The sequence below is a fragment of the Typopeltis vanoorti genome, chromosome 8 (genome assembly GCF_054136105.1).
Source record: "Typopeltis vanoorti isolate ZY-2024b chromosome 8, IOZ_Tvanoo_1.0, whole genome shotgun sequence".
In the NCBI taxonomy this organism is placed as follows: domain Eukaryota; kingdom Metazoa; phylum Arthropoda; class Arachnida; order Uropygi; family Thelyphonidae; genus Typopeltis; species Typopeltis vanoorti.
The window spans coordinates 132,291,458-132,313,707 of NC_143556.1; the positions used below are offsets into that span (position 1 = coordinate 132,291,458).

Below are 22,250 nucleotides of genomic sequence, written 5' to 3' on the forward strand. Positions count from 1 at the left end.
CACAACATCAATGCAGGCACCGAACAGAACATAACATCAGTGCAGGCATCGAACAAAGCACAACACCAATGCAAGTACCAAACTGACGTGTTGTAACACGTTCACACACGCCGCTAGTAAAAGTGAGAAAGAGACCTTGGTTGGAGAAAACATAGTGTGTTTTGCAAGTCATATGACGTCAGCTTAATGTGAGTTAGTAGAACACACCATGTTTTCTCCCACCATGAATCAGACAAACTTTGCTGAAATAAATTAGGGCCGGATCAAAAGAAGTAGAAGGCCGGATCTGGCCCATGGGCCGGGAGTTGTATGTGTTAGAATATACATCCCTAACCCGCTGAGATGCTTTAAATGTCAAAGATATGGACATGCACAAACTGCCTGTCGTGGTTCTACTACCTGTGCCTGATGTGATAGTAAAGAACATGAAAATAAATCTTGCTGTGAAAAAAAAGCTAAATGTGTCAACTGTCAGGGAGATCATCCAGCATACTCTCGTGCATGTCAGAAATGGAAAGATGAAAAAGAGATACAAAAAATTAAAACAGAACAAAACATAACATATCAGGTTGCAAAAAAGAAAGCTGGCCACCATTACACCTGTTTTACAATCCTCTTATGCTGAAAAAGTAACAATTAAAAATGTGCCAACAGCAAATCAAACATGTATGTCTATTCCACCATTTGATAATTTCACCATATCTGAACTTTACAATCGCAAGTGCTTCTCTGTTGAACGCATTAATCACAAGACCTATGGCCTTACTCCAGAGACAACTTCAAAAATGGTCCCATTCAATGAAAACTCATCTGTCAAAAAAAATATGGTGGAGACTTCACTCAAAGATAAACCACCAGACACTCACACAGAAAAAATGGATACCTCGATACCCACTGAAAGCAAACTAAGTATACCAACCGACCCTAACACATTTTATGTTTTGAACACTCTACCAGAGGAAGAGATGGACACTGGCCATCCATACTTCCCTAAAACAGTGGATAAATATAAATCTGACAAAGGTAAGCACTCAACCTCTCGAAAACCAGACACATCAATAAAATCAAAACAATAGGAAAATTTTTACAATGGAACTGTTGTGGGATCTGCCAGAATATTGACGATATCAAGTTGTTGTTGTTGCAGAAACGAAACACAAATCTTTCTGTTTCTGTCTACAGGAAACTTACTTAAGACCCAATGAGGACCGTACCTTTAGGAATTTCACTGTTGTATGTAAGGATAGAACTGAATTTTTATAGAATTTTTATTTAATAAGGTCAAAGAACCTTATGGTAATTTGTTTTGGTAAAATCACCTGGTTGGCCGAGAGGTTAGTGTGTCCATTCTCCAGTCAAGAGGCTGCGGGTTCGAATCCCGCCGTGGGCATGGATGTTTGTGATTGTCTGTGGAAATACTAGTGGTGACAGTCGGCGGCAGATGGCGTTGGTGTAGTTGCGGTCAATTGGTGGATTGTGAGTGGTTAGGGCAGAGCTGTAGAGTAGATGCCCTCCCTCGATGAGTCTTTGGACTCCCTGGAGGTGACTAATAATAATAAGTTGAAATATTTTTGCGAAATGTATGCATCGAGGAGAGCGGTCAGAGTCTGGTTAAACAACGATTATGGAGTGAATGTGTGCAAAAAGTGTAAAGAATGTGAGAATTTAAAGAATGTTTCAGGTCGTGTGAGTGATATTGTCAAAAGTGAGAATCTAGATAACAGCGATATTCGAGGTATGAACGAGGATATTGGTGAGGTAGTACCTGATAGCTGTGAGAGTGGCGTTGATAGAGTGAATGAAGTTAAGCATACAGAATGATTGAATGAATCATCGGAAAATAAAAATGAGTGAAATAGCTCAATTACGCGGAATGATACATAGTGTAAACCATCAACTGGAATGTTAGCAAAAATCTTTAACGAGCGTACCGACTAATAATTGGCAAAAGTATGATAGAAAAAATAAGGGTATGATAGTGAGTGTAAATAAAATGAAAGAGCATGTATTGTATGAAGATTCCCCTAGTAAGAGGTGTGTTAGTTGAGTTTAACAAAATCGTACCAACCAGGTGCAACCGTAAAGAATGTAAGCGAGTCAATTAGGATGCAAAAATAGCAGGTGAAGGAATTGATAGTGGTAGTGGGTACAAATGATTTGAAAGGAAATGAAAAGGCTATGAGTGAGGATGTGAAGAAATTGCTTGAGGTAGCAAAAGAAAAGAGTGAGAGAGTTAGGAGGGTGAGTCTGTTGCCACGGCATGACAGTGAAGAGTATAGAAGGAGGGCCATAATTGCTAATGACTTTATGCGTGAATTATGTTTGATGAGTGGTGTGTAATTTGTGGATGTGTGAAATGAGTTCGATGGGCAAAAGGATTTATATAAAATGGATGGATTACATCTGAATGGATTTGGTGTGCGGAGACTTGAAAATGTGTTGTCGAATGTCGTGAAAGTGAAGTTACAGAACCAGGAAAACTAGAATTATTAAGGGAGCGGAAGTGCATTTGCAGATTTTAGGGAGACAGTTGAGTGTGTGAATGTGTGTAATATGCCAAAGTGAGTAGGAAAGACCACAAATCAGAATGGGATAGTTAGTATAAGGCATCAAAATAGGGATGAGACAAATCGGCTTCTTCAATTCATGTATACAAATGCCAGAAGTATTAGGAACAAGAGGGAAGAATTTTTGGACTTGGTTGGTACTTCCAGACCACAGGTTATTGGCATTAGTGAAACATGGCTGACAGAAGATGACACAGCTAGTAGGATTGAATGTGAGAGGTATGGTGTGTTCAAGAGTGACAGGGAGAATAAAATGGGGAAAGGAATGTTATTGATGATAGCTGATGAGCTACAGCCAAGAAGAATAGAAGTGGAACGGCAGGATAGAGAAAAGAGCACATTTGAGGCTATTTGGTGAGAGATTGAAATTAGCAGAACTAAATATACAGTTGGGTGCTGCTTTAGACCAGGTGATGGAATAGATGGTGGAGTAGTATGCATAAGCAAATAGAAGTAATGAGTGGAAGGAGGGTAATTATTATGGGAGATTTCAACTATGGTAACACTGATTGGAAGGAGGACGGGACACATGGGAAGAAGGAATTAAATTTTATGCGGTTATTAAAGGATAACTATCTGCGACAGCATGTAATGGAAAATACTAGGGGTCAAAGAGTGCTTGACCTGGTAATTGCATCTGAGAATTTGACTATAACGAATATGAATACGTTGCCACCAATTGGTGAGAGTGATCACAGGGTCTTGACTTGGGAGGTGGCTAAAGGTGTGGATTTTACAATTAAGACAGGGTACATGTAGAATTATCGGGCTAGAAGTATGACAAGCTTAGGAGATTGATTGGTTCAGTGCCATGGAATGTACAACTGCAAGGGCTAGAAGTTCATAGTGCATGGGAGGCAGTAAAGAAGTGTTTGCATGAAACAATGGCTGACTGTATACCTAGAGTTTGAATAATAAATCAAGTAGGGGTTAAATGGATGAATAACACCATTAAGCTTGAGCAGCAAAAAAAAGAAACAACTATGGAGGGAATTTAAGGAGAAAGGTGACCAGCAGGCACATGAAAGGTATAAAACGCAGGCCAGAAGGGTAACGAGTGTGGTAAGAAAAGCAAAAAAGGATAATGAAAGAACATTGGCCATGCAGGCTAAAGAGAATCCTAAACAGTTTTTTCGATATGTTGCAAGTAAAAGAAAAAATGTATATGGAGAATGATTTTAAAGAATGCCGATGGTAGGGAGGTAACTGAATCAGCTGATATAGTTGAATTACTGAGCGAGCACTTTGCAAGAATATATCTTCCAGCTGGTGACATTGCAGAAATGAATGAACCAATAGATTATATGGGATTGTGGTGAATGAAGTGGAGGTGAATAGTCTATTGCAAAACCTCAATGTCAATACATCTGTGGGATTGGATGGTATACCAGCTCGTGTCGTACGTGAAGCGGCTAAAGAATTGTTAGTACCCTTGACCATTTTGTTTAATTTGAGTCTCGGGTCTGGGTTAGTCCCGAGGGGGTGGAAAGAGGGGAAAATAGTTCCACTGCATAAAGGAAGTTCCAAGGCTGTTGTTGTAAATTACCGACCGATTAGCATATCAGGAATCGTTGTCAAGGTCTTGGAGAAATTAGTCAAGAGAAGAATACAGGACTGGATAGATGAAAATGGGATACTGTATGGGGGACAACATGGTTTTGTGAAGGGTTCATCATGCCTCAGTAACTTGCGCATGTTTTATAACACAGTGACGGGTGAACTGGATAAGGGTAATGGGTTCACAGTGATTCTACTGGACCTTGCCAAGGCCTTTGACAGGATACCACATGTTACTCTAATCAGTAAACTTGAGCAGATGGGGATGGATATAGGGTTGGTGAGATGGATTGGAGGGTGGTTGATGGAGAGATACCAGAGAGTGGTTTATTCAAGAGTGGAGTCCAAAAGACGACTTGTGACTAGTGGTGTGCCGCAGGGTTCTATTCTTGGACCATTACTTTTCAATTTGTTCATTAACGATATAGGAAAGGATCTGAGAGGAAGTGTTCACTTGTTTGCTGATGATGCAAAGTTGGGTAGAGCAATTGTGAGTGCACAGGATGTCAAAATTTTGCAAGATGATTTGGATAGTTTGGAGGACTGGGCTAGGGAAAATGGATGTCGATTTAATGTGGCAAAGTGTAAGGTTATGCATTTTGGAGTGAAAGGATTAGCAGCAGTATATTGCATTGGTGGAACCATACTCCAGGAGATTGATGAGGACAGGGATTTGCGAGTTTTGGTGGATAGGGAGTTGAAATTTAGGGGGTACATTGCAAAAGTGGCTAAAACAGCTCATCAAATCATTTGGTTGCTGAAAAATACGTTAACAAGCAGAGACAAACAAGTTATTGTTCCTGTATATCGAGCCTTGATAAGACCCCATCTAGACTACAGCGCCCAGATATGGGTGCCTGGGTTTCTTCTTGATGGGGAGGAGGTGGAGAGGATCAAGAGATGAGTAACCAAGATGATAGCAGGTCTGTGGAATGAACCTTATGAGAACAGGTTGAAGATTTGTGGGTTGCAAAAATTGGTTGATAGGCAGAAAAGGGGTGATATGATTGAGACATTCAAATTACTGAAGGGTTTCTATATTAGGATTAATAAGATGAATCTAATAGGATTAATCCAGAAGATATTTTTGAGAATAGGATTGGTGGTGGGAGGACTAGGAGCCATACATGGAAGCTGGGCAAGAGTGTGGTTAGCAGGGGTGTTAGTACTAGGTTTTTTACTTGGAGAGTGGTGAATGAGTGGAATAAGCTGCCAGAGTCTGTTGTGGGTGCTATGACTGTGAATGATTTCAAGGCGAAGTATGATAGATACTGTGTGAATGTCGAATAGTTGCTCTTGACATGATGTTGGGGCCTCCCTCGATGAATCTGTCGACTCCTTGGAGTTGCCTGAGATGATGATGATGATAATGATAATAATAATAATAATAATAATAATAATAAAAAAATACTTATAAGCTCTAACCTTGGTATTTCTAAACCTGGCACCCACTGATGAGACCTCAATAAAGGTCGAAACTGGTCTGGGTAATGGCCCCCTTGCCTTTAATGCATAGCATCATACATCTCCTCAAGGAGATGTGCTTTGCATTAAGGATAAATATTAAGAACAGTTATCAGAGCTTATTCCACCTTTACCACAAGTCTAAGAATTGCACTCTTTGCAGGTCACCCAGACTTGCACTACTTCCAGGTGCAAACTTGACTTACTTGTCTGTTTGCTTTCTTGGGAAATGGATTAAAACCAGGTTTAAAATAGTTTGGTATCTTTAACATATATTATACCCAAGGTAAAAAACTTTCTATAATACAGACATATCCACTTTGTGATTCACATAATAAGTATGTTTTTATGCCGAATCTGGCCCTTTTGAAAAGAATGTATTGCACCCATCCCAGACGACCTTTATAAAGCAATAAACTTTCGTCAATAGTCACCAATTTCTCTGGCATAATCGAATTGCGAAATTTTGTATTTAAATCTTCATAAATTGGCCAGATTTTGTTGAGTTTTGGTCGAGGATGATTTGCTGGATCAAATTCATCATTGTTTGAAAAATGTAGAAATTGTTTTGTGGCTTTGAAGCGTTTCCCGCTCATACAATCCAAAAAAATGGTGTATATAATAATGGATTTTTTGTCCAATAATGACAGTCTTCTGGTTTTCTTACTATACTTTGCAAAAGGACAACAACCAAAAATACTCTGATTTCATTTGGATTTGTGTCATAGCAAGAAGTCTTTTCTTTACCACAAGTACGACTCCTCCCACATCTATTTGTTTCATCCACAACACTTTGAATCAATTGTTCATCAAAATAAAAAAGCTTGAAGAAATTTAGGCAGTTATAATCATGGAAAAAATGTGCAAATGCAAATGAAATAGCTGATACATGCCGTTGGCAACTTTTCTCGGCTGAAAGGAAATAGGCAGAAAATTGTCTAGCATGTATATTCGGTTTGTATTTATATGTGAAACCAGACTTCATGTTCACACGCATTAACTCGGGTCCACGGGAAAAATTCAGTTTCCTGGACCCGAGTTAACTTGGTTGAGTGCGTTAAGGGGTTAAAGTTAGAGAAAGAAATGGAATTTATATAACTGTCAACAGATTATTACCAAGACAGCAGCATGCCCAAAAGTGGACTTAGAGTTCAAGAGTGCTGGTTCAGACACAGAGATTCATCAGGAATAGTGTGTTCAGAATTGAACTCTTCATACATCAGAAAGAGTTCAATTTTTTATGTTATAATGTTTTTAAATGAATTGATTGTGTTCTTACAAAGTTAAATTTACCATCACATTCATAAAACAGGCAAACTACTAGCTTCCATCCAATGTGGAAAATCACTTTCCCTACCCTTGACACTAAACAAAGAGTTCATTGGAACATGACATGAGTTCTTCATAAAAGTTGTTTCTTCATAGAATAGTTTTATAAACAAATGTGTGAAAACTTTACTTCACTGTCCTAACTGAAATAGATCTGATGGTCTATTTTGTCTATATCCTTTGTGAGAGATAAGAAAGATTAGCTAATTTAAAAAGCACTAATTTTAGTTTTTGTGAATACATATAATTTTTTTTTAATAAGTTAGGAAATTATTTTCCTTTTAGAGTTATCTTACATCAGCTACTTCTGTGGAACTTTTTAGAATTGTCTGTTAAAATTTAATTGCTATTCTGTGATCATGTACTAGCAATGCCTATGATATTTTAGAGAAAATTCTAAGCTAAAAAGTTATTCACATGATTATTATTATTATGTTATCTCCATAGAATCCAGAGATTCATCATGGGAGAGCGTAAATAATTATAATACATACAAAACTCATCTAATTCTCCTTAAACTCATTCACTGTCAGGAAACTCGCAACTAATTCTGGCAATCCCACAAATCTTCATCCTCTCCTCATATGCAGCATTCCACACATCCGTCACTGGCTTACTCACTAGTCTCTGAATCTTCTATACCACCTCCTGGTCTCTAAGAAATTCCAGACACCAAATCTCTGCACAGTACTCAAGATGCAGCCCAATCATAGCCTTATAGAGATGGATAATAATCAAGTAATCCTTTCAGCCATTTTACTAACTTTTGCAATAAGCCCTCTGAACTTCAACACTCTGTCGATCATTATTCCCAATGTCCCTAGTCTCATTAATTTCCTACAATCCAGCACCATCAATATGACGCACTGTGTGCAATCCTTTTAATCCTAAGCACATAACTTCACATTTTGCAACATTAAATTAACAATCATTATTCTTTGTTCATAATGCCAATTTATTTACATCATCCTACAAGATAACTACATCGCCTTTATCACCTATTGCTCTCCTCAGTTTTGCATCATCCACAAACCTGAATATCCAATCTTAAATCTTTCTCTATATCATTCATATAGAAATTAAAGGGTAGTGAGCCTAAGTAATCCATGCTACCAGCTTCATATCCATTCCTATTTGCTTGAACTTTTGTAATAGTTTTCCATGTGGTATTCTACCAAATGCCTTTGCAAAGTTCAGCAATATCATGTTCTAGTCATTATATCCATCCAATTCTGCTGTCACTTTATTAGAAAAATGTGAATAAATTACTATGACAAGACCTACCTTTTAAAAAGCCATGCTACTGACTATAGAGTATTGCATTCCTATCCACTAAATGTTGGATTTTACTTTTCATCAACTTTTCCAATATTTTAATAACCACTCCTGATATATTAATTGGTTTGTGGTTTGTTGCCTCTGTCTTGGAGCCACCTATATGCAATTAAACTATCCTACCCTCTTTCCAATCCCTCTCACCCTGGAATGCTATGAGAGCTGAGACTTAGATTGAACAACTTCATCAGAGGCAATGTCAATTCTCTTGCACATTAATGCAGTATATAGGCTGGCATGCCGCCAAGTCCCACTACTGTGTTCACATTCATATTTTTCAATATGCTGAAATTTTGCAAAATGATCACTCCACAACTCAACAATTTCTTCTGCCTCTTTCACCTTCCTATTATGAGCATTGTTTAAAGTCATTCCTATCATAGTAATTTTTCCTCTTCTTGCTACATAACAAAAACTCTTTGGGGTTTTTGTTATGTTATGTACTTTGGCCTGCTTAGCTAATTTTCTTTCAATCTGATTTGGCCTTTCTTACCAAACTAGTCACCTTTCTTCCTTGCACTTTGTACTGCTCATGAGTTTGCTTATCACCTTTTTCTTTATATTCTTTTCACATGTTTTCTTTTTTTTGCAGCTCTTGCTTTATATTTCTATGCATTCACTTTTCCCACTTGGTTTATCCTCCTGACTTGGGTATGCTTCTGCTTATCTCAAACAATCTCTGACCATTTCCCATGCATTACTGACATTCTTTCTTTGTAGCTTCTCAAGCAATAGCACTGCTTCAGGATGACTCCTAAGTCTGTCATAATTACCAGCTTTATCTTCACAGAGAATTCCACATGTTTGGCAACTTCCCAGAACAAGATCACATGGTCACTGTCACCAACTGGAGACTGAGTATTTACCTTGTTTATGGATATATCTTCTGATGCTATTATCAGATATAACAATCACCAACCATCTAATCCACTTCCATCTTGCCATGCTCCTTTCCTCCCTCCGATCTATGTCTCCATAGTTAAATTCTCCTATAATAATTGTTCAGCCTGCAATCATTGTGCTAATCTGCCGATGAATGGCACCCACATCTTCCTGTGAACCTATTGGTCCAGCAGCAACCAACACTATATTTTGTCTTATTGACCTCTATATCTTCCACCAGACAGCCTCAAATGACCCATCTCTCTGAGGCCTAAAATCATCTTTAATTTCTAATTTTGTTGGTTGCAATTCTTCAGCTATCATCAGCAATACTACACCTCTTGTACTATTCCCTCTATCCTCCCTGAAAATACAATGCCCTTTATATTCTATTTCTGTAGTTTCTGGCCAAGTCAACCTGACCAATACCAAAAACTCCTCTCCTTTATTTGTGACACTTCTGGCATTCACGAACATGCATTGCAACATCCCCTTGTAGTTACAATTACCCTTGGGAAACATCATTACTAAACAATTTGAATCGAAAACTTGTGAAATCACATTCAGCAATACATAATGCTAAATGTGATTTCATTTCATTAATCATTTCCATACAAATGCTTGTTTAATAGGATTACTTGAAAATATTGCACCATTCCACTGGAATGGTGCAATATTCTATTTCTCTTGGAAATGAGCTATGGAGGTGCTTAACAAATGAACAGTAATGATCTCATACTGAACCCTGTAAAACTCCACTTATTACCTTCCTACTCTCTGATACTGCTTCCTCATATACAACTCTCTGATATCTATCAGAAAGTCAGTTACTAATTCAATCCTCCATTTAATATCCAAAGCCACATATTGCTGCTTAAAAATGAACTTGTCGTGTAGTATGTTTTCAAAACCCCCAAAAAATGATGCCATATGTCTTAACCTAATGAATTTCTCTTGTTACTCTACTGTAAAAGGCAACTAGATTACTAAAACAAGGCCATTCCTTAGCACATCCATAGTGATTTGCATGAATAACATTGCCATCATATGCCCAATTCTGTATACAAGTTCTTACCAATTTTTCCAACACCTTAACAAATGCACAGAAAATAAGATCTGCCCTAGTTTCATACCTCAATCCTTGACTACCCTTATGCAATTCTCCAAGAAATTGCTCTGTTGCAAGTTTTTCAGTAAACAGCCAAGAGAACAGCCGAATTACACAGCACATTCCCTTAAAAATGTGGTGAAATTCCATCTGTTCTCTCTACCTTTCTGAATTCTAACATACTCAATATTCTTAATACACTCTCTTCACTTCTATCACTTCACCCATCCTTTTCCATTCAGGAATAATGTCTGCTTTACCAGGATGAAACAATATAATAAAGTAATCATTAAATAGTTAACCATGATATCTGCTTCAGTCATTCGGGTCCTGTCTCCATCCATTTTATCCAACTATTTTATCTCCTACTGAGTATGTAGTGAAAAAAATTATTATTATTATTACCACCCCAAGACCTCATGGAGTCAAAGACTCATCTGGAAGGTCCTTTTATCACACACACAGCTCATCATACCATGTTTTAAACACATTCAAACTCTTTGCAGACACCACATTCTCAGGCAAGGCATTCCAATCATTCACAACTCTGCACGAAAAAAACCCGCCTCTCACTCCCCTACTCACACCCTCTTTATACAGTTTCCAGGGATGACCTCTGGTTCTCCCCTGATCTCCTACTATTCTCTGCAAAACCTTCTCCAGCATTGATCCTATAACAACCCCTTACCAACTCTCAAGTCTCTATCTTATCTCCCCTCATCCTTCTGTCCACCAGACTCTGCAAATTACATCTTCTCAATCTTTCCTCATACTCGATTCAGAGGTCAGAAACTACCTTAGTCAGTCTCCTTTGGACCCTTTCCAACATCTCTTCATCTTCTAAAAACCCGGTGACCAAATCTGGGCACAATAGTCCATGTCTGGCCTAATCAAAGCCTTATACAACAGAACAAGAATCTCCCTACTTCTACACGTCAGTGTCCTCCGCATTATTCCCAGAAGCCTTTGTGTTGTCTTCTCAATTTTGACTATGTGTCCCCTAAATTTTAGATCCTTTTCCACAATCATCCCCAGATCTGTTATTTCCTCTACCTCCAACAATATATTCTCACCAAGCATAAATTCTGCATCCCATCTTTGTTTTCCAAATTTTAAAACCTTACATTTTGCAACATTGAACTCACATCCCCATTTCTGTGCCCAATCACTCAATCTATTCAAGTCTTCCTGTAAGGCCACAACATCTTTACTATACTTCATGGTTCGTCCCAATTTTGTATCATCTGCAAACAACTGAATATCTCCATCCAAATCTTCACCTATATCGTTAATATATAATTTAAACAGCAATGGACCTAAAACAGACCCCTGAAGCATTTCACTAGTGACTTTCCTTTTCCTGGATATTGCTCCCCCATACACAACTTGTTGATACCTATCAGATAGCCAGTCTCCAATCCAATGCACCAATCTAATATCCAACCCCATCTGTTTAGTTTGACTGTCAACCTATCATGAGGTACTCTGTCAAAAGCCTTTGCAAAATCCAAGTGTATTACTGTGTATCCCTTTCCTCTGTCCAAGGAAGCAGTCAATTTATTGTAATAATTAAGTAAAACATGACCTCCCTTTAGCAAATCCATGCTGTCCATCAAAGATAATACCATTGTTATCAACCCAACTCTGGATCCTAGTTCTCACAAGCTTCTCCAACAACTTAACCACAACACCTGACATACAGATAGGCCTATAGTTTGACGCTCGAGTTCGATCACCTCCTTTATGAAGTGGCACAAATTTCTTAGGATTCTCCTTTAATTGCATTCAGCCTTCTCTGATTCTAATTTTTCTCTCCTTACTTTCTAGTCATCTTCCTGAGCCTTATATTTCTCTCTTTTTATCTTAATTTCTCTAGTCCTCTATTTGACTCTGAATTGCTTTATCTTCTTCACTCATAGCAAACAGTCACCTATTGCTCAAAATCATTTTTTTCTTGAGTATTACTGACCCCTCTTTCTTCAAATAGATGAATTAAGCATGAAAGCAAAGAAGAGTGTAAAGGTAAAAAGATGGATGTAAGTAATAACCAGTTGCATGAAGACTACAAATATCTTGCCAGGAAGAATGACTCAATTGGTAAAGACAGCAAAAGTGAAATATGAAATTAGCCAATGAAGGCAAGAAAAATCCTAGCAAGTTCCTTCGGTGTGAGACAAGTAGAAGAAAGCATGACAACGGTAGACTGGTAACTGATGCAAAGGATATGCATCAGTTACCAGTCAAGAAATTAAATGATAAATTAAATAAACTTGATGTAATTACATGCCAATCTCTGTGTGTCTGGAGTTGTTGTTCAGGTATTAGTGACTGGTAAGGATAGGATTCAGAAATGAGTTGATAATAGCAGTATTATGTATGATGGACAGCATGGGTTCTATGGGGAATTTGTTTTAGCAATCTGCATATGTAATACAATATGTGACAAATTTTTTGAATAAGGTAGATTTATATCGTATAGCTTGATTTTTCAAAGGCCTTTCTTGAAAGACTGTCACATGACAAGCTGGCAGGTGAACTAAAACGAATGGGATTAGTTAACAGACTAGTGAGTTGGATAAGTAATTGGCTGTCTGATAGGTATTGGAGAGAGAGAGAGAGAGCGGGGGGTTGTCATTTGCCAGTAGTAGAGAACTGTAAGGTCCTGTCTTGAAGCCAATTGTTTAACTTCTATGTTAATGATATTGGGGCAGGTTTATCTGGAGATATGCAGTTGTTTGCTAGTGATGGAAAATCAGAAAGAGCTAAATATGAGGATAAGAGCAGGTGTGCCCTGCAGGAGGATCTCAATAAATTATGTGAGTGGACAAATAAGTGTAGTTAAAAGTTTAATGTTTTGAAGTGCAAGTTCTTGAAATTTGGAAGGAAAGGGCAAGTAGGTTTCAGAGTATGTAGTTAATGGTGAAATTTTGAAGAAGGTGGAAGACATGAGAGATCCATGAGTGATCGTGGATAGAGACTTGAAGTTCAGGGGGTCACATTGCTAAATTTGTAAGAACATTACAATGGATTACAGAAATGATGAGGAGGTCCTTGTCAATCAGAAACAGGTTAAGGTTATAGTTAGAGGTTAAACGGCCTTGATCAGGCCACATACAACCACTGTGGCTTGGTTGCTCACTCTTGGTTTTCAAGTGGATGAGGATATACTAGAGATGGTCTAGAGAAGGTTCTCTAAGTCAGTTTCAGGTGTATGGAATGTGGAGCATGAGGAAAGACTGAGAAAATGCAACCTGAAGACCCTTGTGAACAAAAGAGGAAGAGAGGATATGTGTGACATACAAGTTGGTGAGGGGTTGTTACTAGATTAACATTAGCAGAGGAGATATTTCATAGAGTAGAGGAAGACAAGGGTAGAACCAGAAGCCATCCCCAGAAACAGTATAAAAAGGGTGTGAGCAAGGTAGTGAGGAATGGGTTCTTTGCACTGAGTGGAAGATGAGTGAAATGCATTACCTGAAAGTGTGTTGTGTATACTCCACCACCATGATGACCTTCCCTATCCAAAAAAATTCTATGACCTTCAATTCTGTTAAAAAAAATTACCAAAGTTTTAGTGATATCAACAACTATTTTTGAGAGACTGAGTCCATCAATGTCACAAATGATTCCCTTGATTTTTTTTATTATTCCTAGCATTTGTGTACTAAAAACACCAGTGAATTGCCAGTATTCACATAACTTATTACCTCCGCATTCTCCTTATTATTCTCCATATTCTCTGATTTTGCAATATAGAATACATCTTCTCATTTCAAAAGCAACTATTTCCAATATTGAAAGCATGTGAATATTGAGAATTTTCTGAACTTTCAATACTCACGTACTCCTTTTAAAATTTCAGTCACATCTGCACCCACTCAAGCAGCAACATGTCTCTCATAAGAGAGACATGTTGCTGCTTGAGTGGGCTGCCCATGATGAGTGTCCTAACTCCATAGAGGTTACTGTAATAATATAATGACAAAAGAAGATATTGTTAAAAAATAAGATACTAAGTAACATTTTGACTGCATGTTTTTTTTTGTTTTTTTTTACAATTAGAACAGAGAAGATATATAAATATACTTTATTGTTCTTGAAGAGATATTTCTGGCATAAGATTACTTCAATTCACACAATAACATAAGGAAGGAAGTGAATATTTATTTAAAAGTCATATATTTCAGCATGAAAATTACAGCATCATTATCAGTGGCAATGTTGGTTAATTACAAAATAGCATGTGAACAATGGAGTGATTTGAAACAGTGAGAGCCATACAATGTTATACATAAAACAATGCAAGGGAACACCATACTGTGTTATTAATTAACTGTATTATTAATTAAAATAACTTAAATTATGATGATTAGAATAATTATTACTATTATTTTGGAAGTTTATTTTTCACTTGGTTAGACTATAATAAATTTAGTTCAATCCTTTATCCAAGTGTGAGCAACAAAGTTTGCGCCTGAAAGTATCTTCAGGACTAGGGTAAGGTGGTACAACACTGGGAACTCGTTGCAAAGGTGGATCAAGTTAACATCACTCCTATCTCAGTATCTCCCATAATGCAAAACGCATCTCCTTGCAGATATGTATAATGCTATGCATTACGGGAAGGGCCACTACCCAGACTAGTTTCGACCTTTATTGAGGTCTCTTCAGTGGGAGCCAGACCCAAGTGGAGATACCAGGCAGAAGCATTAGCAAGATCATCTCAACCTATAGGAGTTGCCACTTGGGCCTGGCTCCCACTGAAGAGACCTCAATAAAGGTGGAAACTAGTCTGGGTAGTGGCCCTTCCCTTAATGCATAACATTATACATGTCTGCAAGGAGATGCGTTTTGCATTATGGGAGATACTGAGATAGGAGTGATGTTAGCTTGCTCCACCTTTGCAACGAGTTTCCCGGTGTTGTACCACCTTACCCCATTCCTGAAGATACTTTCAGGCTCAAACTTTGTTTGTTCGCACTTGGATAAAGGATTAAACTAAATTTATTATATTACTATTATTATATGACACCTCCAGGTAGAATCATCGACTCATCGAGGGAGGGCACCCACTCTACAACTCTCCGTCTCCACCCACCAACTACTACCACTTTCATAATCTACACCAACACCATCTATTGCCAACCTCTGCCACTAATATTTTCACAGACAAGCACAAACATCCATGCCCACAGCAGGATTCGAACTACAATCTTTTGGCTGGACAGCGGATACGCTAATCATTCGGCCAACCAGGCCAGCAATAAGATATATGACTCTCTTATATCTTGGATAGCGAGAGGCAGTCATTACAATTCAAGTTCAGACATTTAAGCAAAGCTTCAGTGTTTTCTTTAAATTATGTTCAAATTTATAGTAACAAAGATGTAGTAAACACATTTCAGACCACAGAATGTTGTGGTCTGCATCTATCCCATGTTATGCAATGCTAGATTTCTCAGATTTCCTTTTGATGATGTAAGAATGGCATTCCTGTATTCTCTACATTCATCATTCTGCAATACATTCATCAGCAATCTGTTCACCATCCCTTACAGAAGATTGGAATTATCAAAACTTTATTATGACATACTCACAATACTATACGTTCTACATTGCAACAACTACAGCAAGAACTTTTACACATCAAACAATATACGAAATTAAATGGCTTCTCAGACCAAAGTAAACAATGGCTTTTTGATTTCTATAATCCTTGCTTGAATAAAATGGAAACACTATGTAGTGTTCATACCCCACACATTTCTGGCATCTCAGAACCAATTTCTAGTATTCTTAAGAAATATAATCTAGTGGCTACATTTATTCCTGTTGATAAACTATCACCATGATTTCCACTTCTAAAGATAAACATTGCCCTCTTGCTCTTCCTGGCATCTCCAAGTTCCTTGTGACTGTTACCTTTCTTACTTTGGACAAACTGGTTGTTCGGTGGAAAAAAGAATACAAGAATACCAGTAATACATCATTAGCAGGAAATCTGAGAAATCTGGCCTTGCATAACATGAAATAAATGCACACCACGATATCCTATAGTCTGAAACATGCTTACTCCCTCTTTGTAGTTATGAATTCGAATGTTTATTTAAAGAAAGCATTTGATGCCATACTTCGATGTCTGAACTTGAGTTGGAATGACTGCCTGTCACCATCCAAGATATGTGAGAGTCTTATTCTAATCACACAGCATCAAAGTTAATACAGTTAATTAATAGTTAATAATACAGTGTTTCTGCAGTTATACATTTATGTGGCTTTCAATGTTTCAAATCAATCCATAGTTTGCATTCTACTCTGTAATTGACTTATACCAGCCTGGTTGCTGAGTCCTGCTCTCCAATCAACAGGTCACGGGTTTGAATCCCACCGTAGGCATGGATGCTTGCGATTGTCTTTAGGCAGAAGATGAATTTCAATGCCTGGTGTGAAACCACCTCCTCGCTTATTGGAGGCCTGAAGTGGCTGAAATAATTCCATGTTTGGTCTCTAAACTAGGGTTTCCAGACTATGTTAAAATAAAATAAAATAATTGCAATTGACAAAATTGGGGGATAAAAAAATCCTTGTCCACCCAATGTACAAATATACTAGAGGTTTAGTAATAAACTTTCGTAGATGGTAACTACATAAAATTATGATGCTGCTGATGATGATGGCCTGTAATTTTCAAGTGAAAGAAGTGAATAATATTTATTCAAAGGCTATATGTATTCAAAAACCATATATTTGCTATTGTGTTAATTGAAGTAATATATATATTTTATATATGCCATATAACCAGAATTTCATTTTTGATATCAATAATAAAGAGAATACCTTATTGTAAAGAGTAGATTCCATAAGATCTTCAACTGACAAATCAGTCAGATCGACTCTCAGAACCATTCTCTCATTTGCCTTCAAAACGTAATCGCATTCCAAACCTGGAAACATAATATTCAAATTAGTGACATTATCATCATTATTATTAATGTACAGGAACTTCATATGAGTCCAAAGACTCACCATGGAAGATCCATGCTATCCACATAATATCTATCATATGTCTTCTTGAACACACTCATAGGCAAAACACTCACAACAGATTCAGGAAACTGATTCTAATCATTTACCATTCTCCAAGTGAAAAGTCTTGTCCTGACATACTTGATAACCACACTCATATTCAATTTCCAATGATAAAAAATTTCCTAAGAAGCAGTTCTATAAAACTCTTTTAATAACTTAAACATTTCTATCATATCCCCTCTTTATCACCTAACTTTTCTAACCCACAAACCCTCAATGTCTCATCACAGAAAGCATTCCACAGAATACTTACTATCTTGTTCACTAACTTCTGGATCCTCTTCATTGTTTCCCATTCCCAAGAAATAAAGGTGGTCATACTTGTGTATAGTAATCCAAAAGTAATCCAAATGAGGCCATATTAAAACTTTATAAAGAGGAATGATGGCTCCTGATCTTTGCTTTTTTTTTTTTTTTAATGTTGGGCACATACATGAGAGGTTGGATGGCAAACCTTAGGGAATACATGGGAGAGGAGGCTGTTCCAGAGTACAGCAGCAGCAGGAATAAAGCAGGAGTAAGAGAAACTTGTTCTATGCGCATGAAGTTGGACTGTAAAGGGTTGTTGCATGGCAACTGCACATGCTTCAATGGATTTGGAAGAGAGGGGGAACTATCGATGCTAGTTCTGATGAACATTTACAATGGAAATATTTATAAAAGATGCATGCAGTAGATACTAAATGCATGTGAGAAAGTGGTTGGAGTGAGTTGCTTCAGTGAGTTCTTCAATCACAAAGTAATCCTATTAGCTGACTTGGCCACTTTTGCAATAGGTCTTCTGAACTTTAACTCCACATCAACCAATACTACTAAATCACTAATTTCCTCAATTTCCTGATGTACAGATCCATTGGTGTAGTACATAGCTGTAATCTATTCATCAAAACATGCATAATTTTCCATGCACTAGTATCCATTATCTTTTGCCCATATCATTAGCCTATTTAAATCATTCTGCAAGCTTTTAACATTGTCTTGATTAACTATTACTCCACCTGATTTTGCAGTAACAGCAACAACTAAATATTTCCATTCAAATCATTTCCTATATCATTTACAAATTCATATTTTACTTATTATTCCCTGTATAATTCACCTACCAAATTTAAGCTCTTCTCATTTGTAATGTATCCTAATTTGTTGTAAATAATGTTGTGCCACTTACTTACTACTATACCACTTGTGTTTGGATACAAAATAAATAAATGTCACTACCATCATCAGTTATCCTTCTTCCTTTTATGTGACACACACACTGTGAAATTGATAGAATTTCCTTTAACTTCTCAGCTAATTTTTTTTTTTATCATAATTTGATATTGTCTTTTTTATTATGCTACTAACATTTCTTGCCTGAGCCTTGTATTGCTCATAAACTTGATGATCACTTTTTTTTAATATACCCTTCTCAACATTTTTTATTTGCATACTGCTTAATGATGCTATCCATTCATCTAATGATTATTAGATGAATGGATAGCGTAAATGATTTTTTCTTCTGATTCTGGGTATATACCATCTAATATTGCTTCCTTTGGGAAGCAATACTGAACTGTCTATAGCCCCCCCCCCCCTACCACATGACAATCCCATATGAATTGTTAATATCTTTCTTCTCCATATCACTAGTCTTGTTTTTACTCATATATGAGAGTGGTCTGAAAGATTCTCGGCCTTCACCATAGATGACAACACTATCGGCAAGATTTTTTTTTCCCTAAGTTGATACATCTGTCATAAGTATCCAAGTGAAATCATTCTATCAAGTAGTTTGTTTTATACAGCTATCTGAAGCAAAAGTGTTCTCTGTATCCACTGAAATGGATAAATTGAGTATCATGCAGTTATAAAATTCTTTGTAAAAGAAGGTTTAATACCAAACCTGAGGAAACTACAATATTGTAGCATTAGTCCTGTGATTGATAACTAATTTAAATGCATACTTTTATATTTGTCAACATGCTACACCGTATACATGAGTGTATTAATATTTTTTATGATTATGCCATAATTAATTATTAATACTTATTTACTAAAATAAATAGCCAAAAGGCTTCATATCGGCGATACTGAATTATATCAATGAAGTAGATATTAAATCCAACATTATTTCAAAGCCGATTACAGAAATTATAGACATTTCATGCAAAATTTGACCAGAGATCTTATGGGAACACCCTCACTGCAATACTATGAGTTGGGCACTGCTAGAGCAACTGGTTGTATGGTGGCAGGTGTATTCCCATAAGTTCGCTGGTCAAATTTCCCACAAACATTCTATAGTTACTGTAGTCGGCTTTGAAATAATGTTGGATTTAATATCCACTTAATTTGTATAATATTAATACTTATGTTATTTTAATGTATGAACTTTAAAAAAATGGGAACGGTATTTACGGGTAAGTTTGTTGGGACTGGGATCTCTAATACAGTAAGAATAAATAAAAATACAGTCTTACAGAAAAAATAATTGAGAATGACTGATCCTTAGGAATCCCTGACGTTTCCCTTTTCTAATTGCACCTGCGTTCATTATGCATTTCGCACTGCGCATCCGCCAGTAGGCAGAAATAAGCAGCAGCAAGTGCATTATTGTTGCGTATGTGCACTGTTTTGTTTTTGCTACTATAAATGGGAATTGTAAAGATAATTAAATTTAGGCATATAATAAAATGTTGATTTTTTTTGAAACTATAAAAAATGCATTTGATTTAAATTGTGAATTATTTTGTTACAGTTCTACTGAACATGGCTGGCAAAAAAAAACAAAAAAAAAAAAAACGAAAATTATCACAGTCAAGCAGCAGAGAGTTCCAAAGCTGGTGGACTGAAGAGTATGGCATGATTAATAAAGAAAATAAAGCAATATGCGTTTTATGTTCCGGGACAGTTGTGTGCAGAATGTCTTCAGTAAAATGGCATTATGAAACAAACCATAAATCGCTCCTTGAGTAAAGCAAGGAAGAACAGAAAGAATTTATTGCTCGGGTAATTAAAAATAGGAATATCCAGTCAACAACCCTAATGAAATTTATCAGCAGTCATTCAAATATAACTACTGCTAGGTTTTTTGCCTCAAATGTAATTGCCAAACACGGGGAAACCGTTTAGTGATGGGGAATATATAAAACAGGCATGGTTAAAATGTGCAACAGTTCTCTTTGAAGATTTTGAAAAGAAGGAAAAAAATTATTCAAAGAATAAAAAATATGCTTTTGGCTAGAAACACGGTGAAAGATGGAATCATAGAAATGGCTAAAAATATAACTCATCAGCAAAAAACAGACATAAAATTTTCACACTAGACTCATGAGTGGAGAAAACTGACTTTTTATCTCCCTTCCAAGATCTTAAGTAGCACTTAGTTTGAATATAATTGGATTTCTTATTACAGTTGTATATGCTTCTCTGCATCTCTCCACTTGAGTTCTTGTTGTTTTTATCATAAGGAGAATTCTGATTGCTACACTTATAAAGTGATAATGTCCTTTCAGGGTAGAAGTTCTGTTCTCTGTCACTAACATTCATCCTCAGTTGTCTATCATCTTGGTGATTTGTTTCATGATGTAGTTTGATTACTTTGGCAAAATTAACTTCAACTGTTAACTTATTTTTAGTGGCAACTTCTGATTCAGGTTTGGGTACTACTTGTGACGGTTCATCAGTGATAAGTTGTGTTTCGGGCTGATTATGCACATCAGAATTGGTATCACTATGCTTCACAGTTGGTTCAGTCTTAGACAGCTCTACCTTATATGGAGCAATTTTTTTATTAGGTACATAAAACCTTTCCCTTTGTGTCCGTGTTCTATCATACATATAATTGCCAGATCTTCTGATACTTCTTTTTCCTGTTCATTAGGGATATTTCTTTTCTAAAAAAATCACAAGAGAACTGATATCTTTCTAAGAAGTTTGTTCCTAAAATAATGTGGGAGCTTAAGTTGGATGTAGTGGGGACAACGAGTAAATCTTGCCATACACATAGTCCAAATTCTGGTAGGTATATCCTTGCATGAAGTTTCTCATATGCCATGAAGCTTGAGTTTGAGAGAGTATTAATTCTTACAGGTTCTCTCAGCTTGGCAGTACTTTTCCATAATTTGGTTAAGAAATAATCCATTCTAATGGTAGAGGCATTGCATCCTGTATCTAATAAGATGTCACGTTTAGAGCCCAGGATATCTCCTCTAATTCTCATCATTCTTTCATTAGGTGCTTGGTGTTTCTGAATTCTATTATTTCTTCTGTGGGGTATGTATCCAAATTTTGAGTCCCATCTGCTATTAGAGTAGTTTCCCTTGTTATGGAAACAATTCCTGGCATAATGTCCAACTTTGTTGCAATTATAACATTTTGGAGGATCCCTTTGTTTTGTCTCTGTCTTAGATTGCGGGATAATAGACATCTGTTGTTTAACATTATCTAGCCCTTGAATTACCTTATCTAGACTAGTTAAAATGGGTTGACTTTGTTTTTCCACTTCATGTTTAATTATCTCATTAATTTTATCAGTTGTGGGGTTTTGGTTTTCTTGAGACTTCAAAGTAATAGCTGATAATTGTCTCACAACCTCATTAAGACTATCCATTATTGGCTGATTTAACCTATTTACTTCCCGGTGAATTAGGGTTTTCACTTCTGTCATCAGCCTTTTGTCAAATTGCTCTTTACCTCCAGTTATACAATTAATACTACTTGGACTTTCTCCAATATTCTTTCCCTTTCCTTTTTCATCCTTATTTTTCTTTTCAACTTCAGATTGGTTCAAGGAACAACCAGTCTTATTTACAACATTTGCAAGACCTACACTGGATGAGGGATAAAGGTCTCCTTTATCCCTCATAAGTGCCTTAGACGATAGAAATATAAGATCTGATAATGATGTTGGAGTCTTGAAAAGTAACAGACTGATT

The 22,250-nt window shown here is 36.7% G+C and overlaps 1 protein-coding gene across 10 annotated transcripts in view; it reads right to left on the reverse strand.

The window, feature by feature from the left end:
* Nucleotides 1–22,250, reverse strand: part of LOC150104358 (intermembrane lipid transfer protein VPS13A-like) — a 2,072,875-nt gene that overhangs the window by 1,112,715 nt on the left and 937,910 nt on the right. For all 10 annotated transcript variants that reach the window (XM_090396324.1, XM_090396319.1, XM_090396320.1 and 7 more), the window contains one exon: nucleotides 17,080–17,186. In XM_090396324.1, coding sequence (XP_090252450.1) covers nucleotides 17,080–17,186 — 107 coding nt within the window. The remainder of the gene's footprint in view (nucleotides 1–17,079; nucleotides 17,187–22,250) is intronic.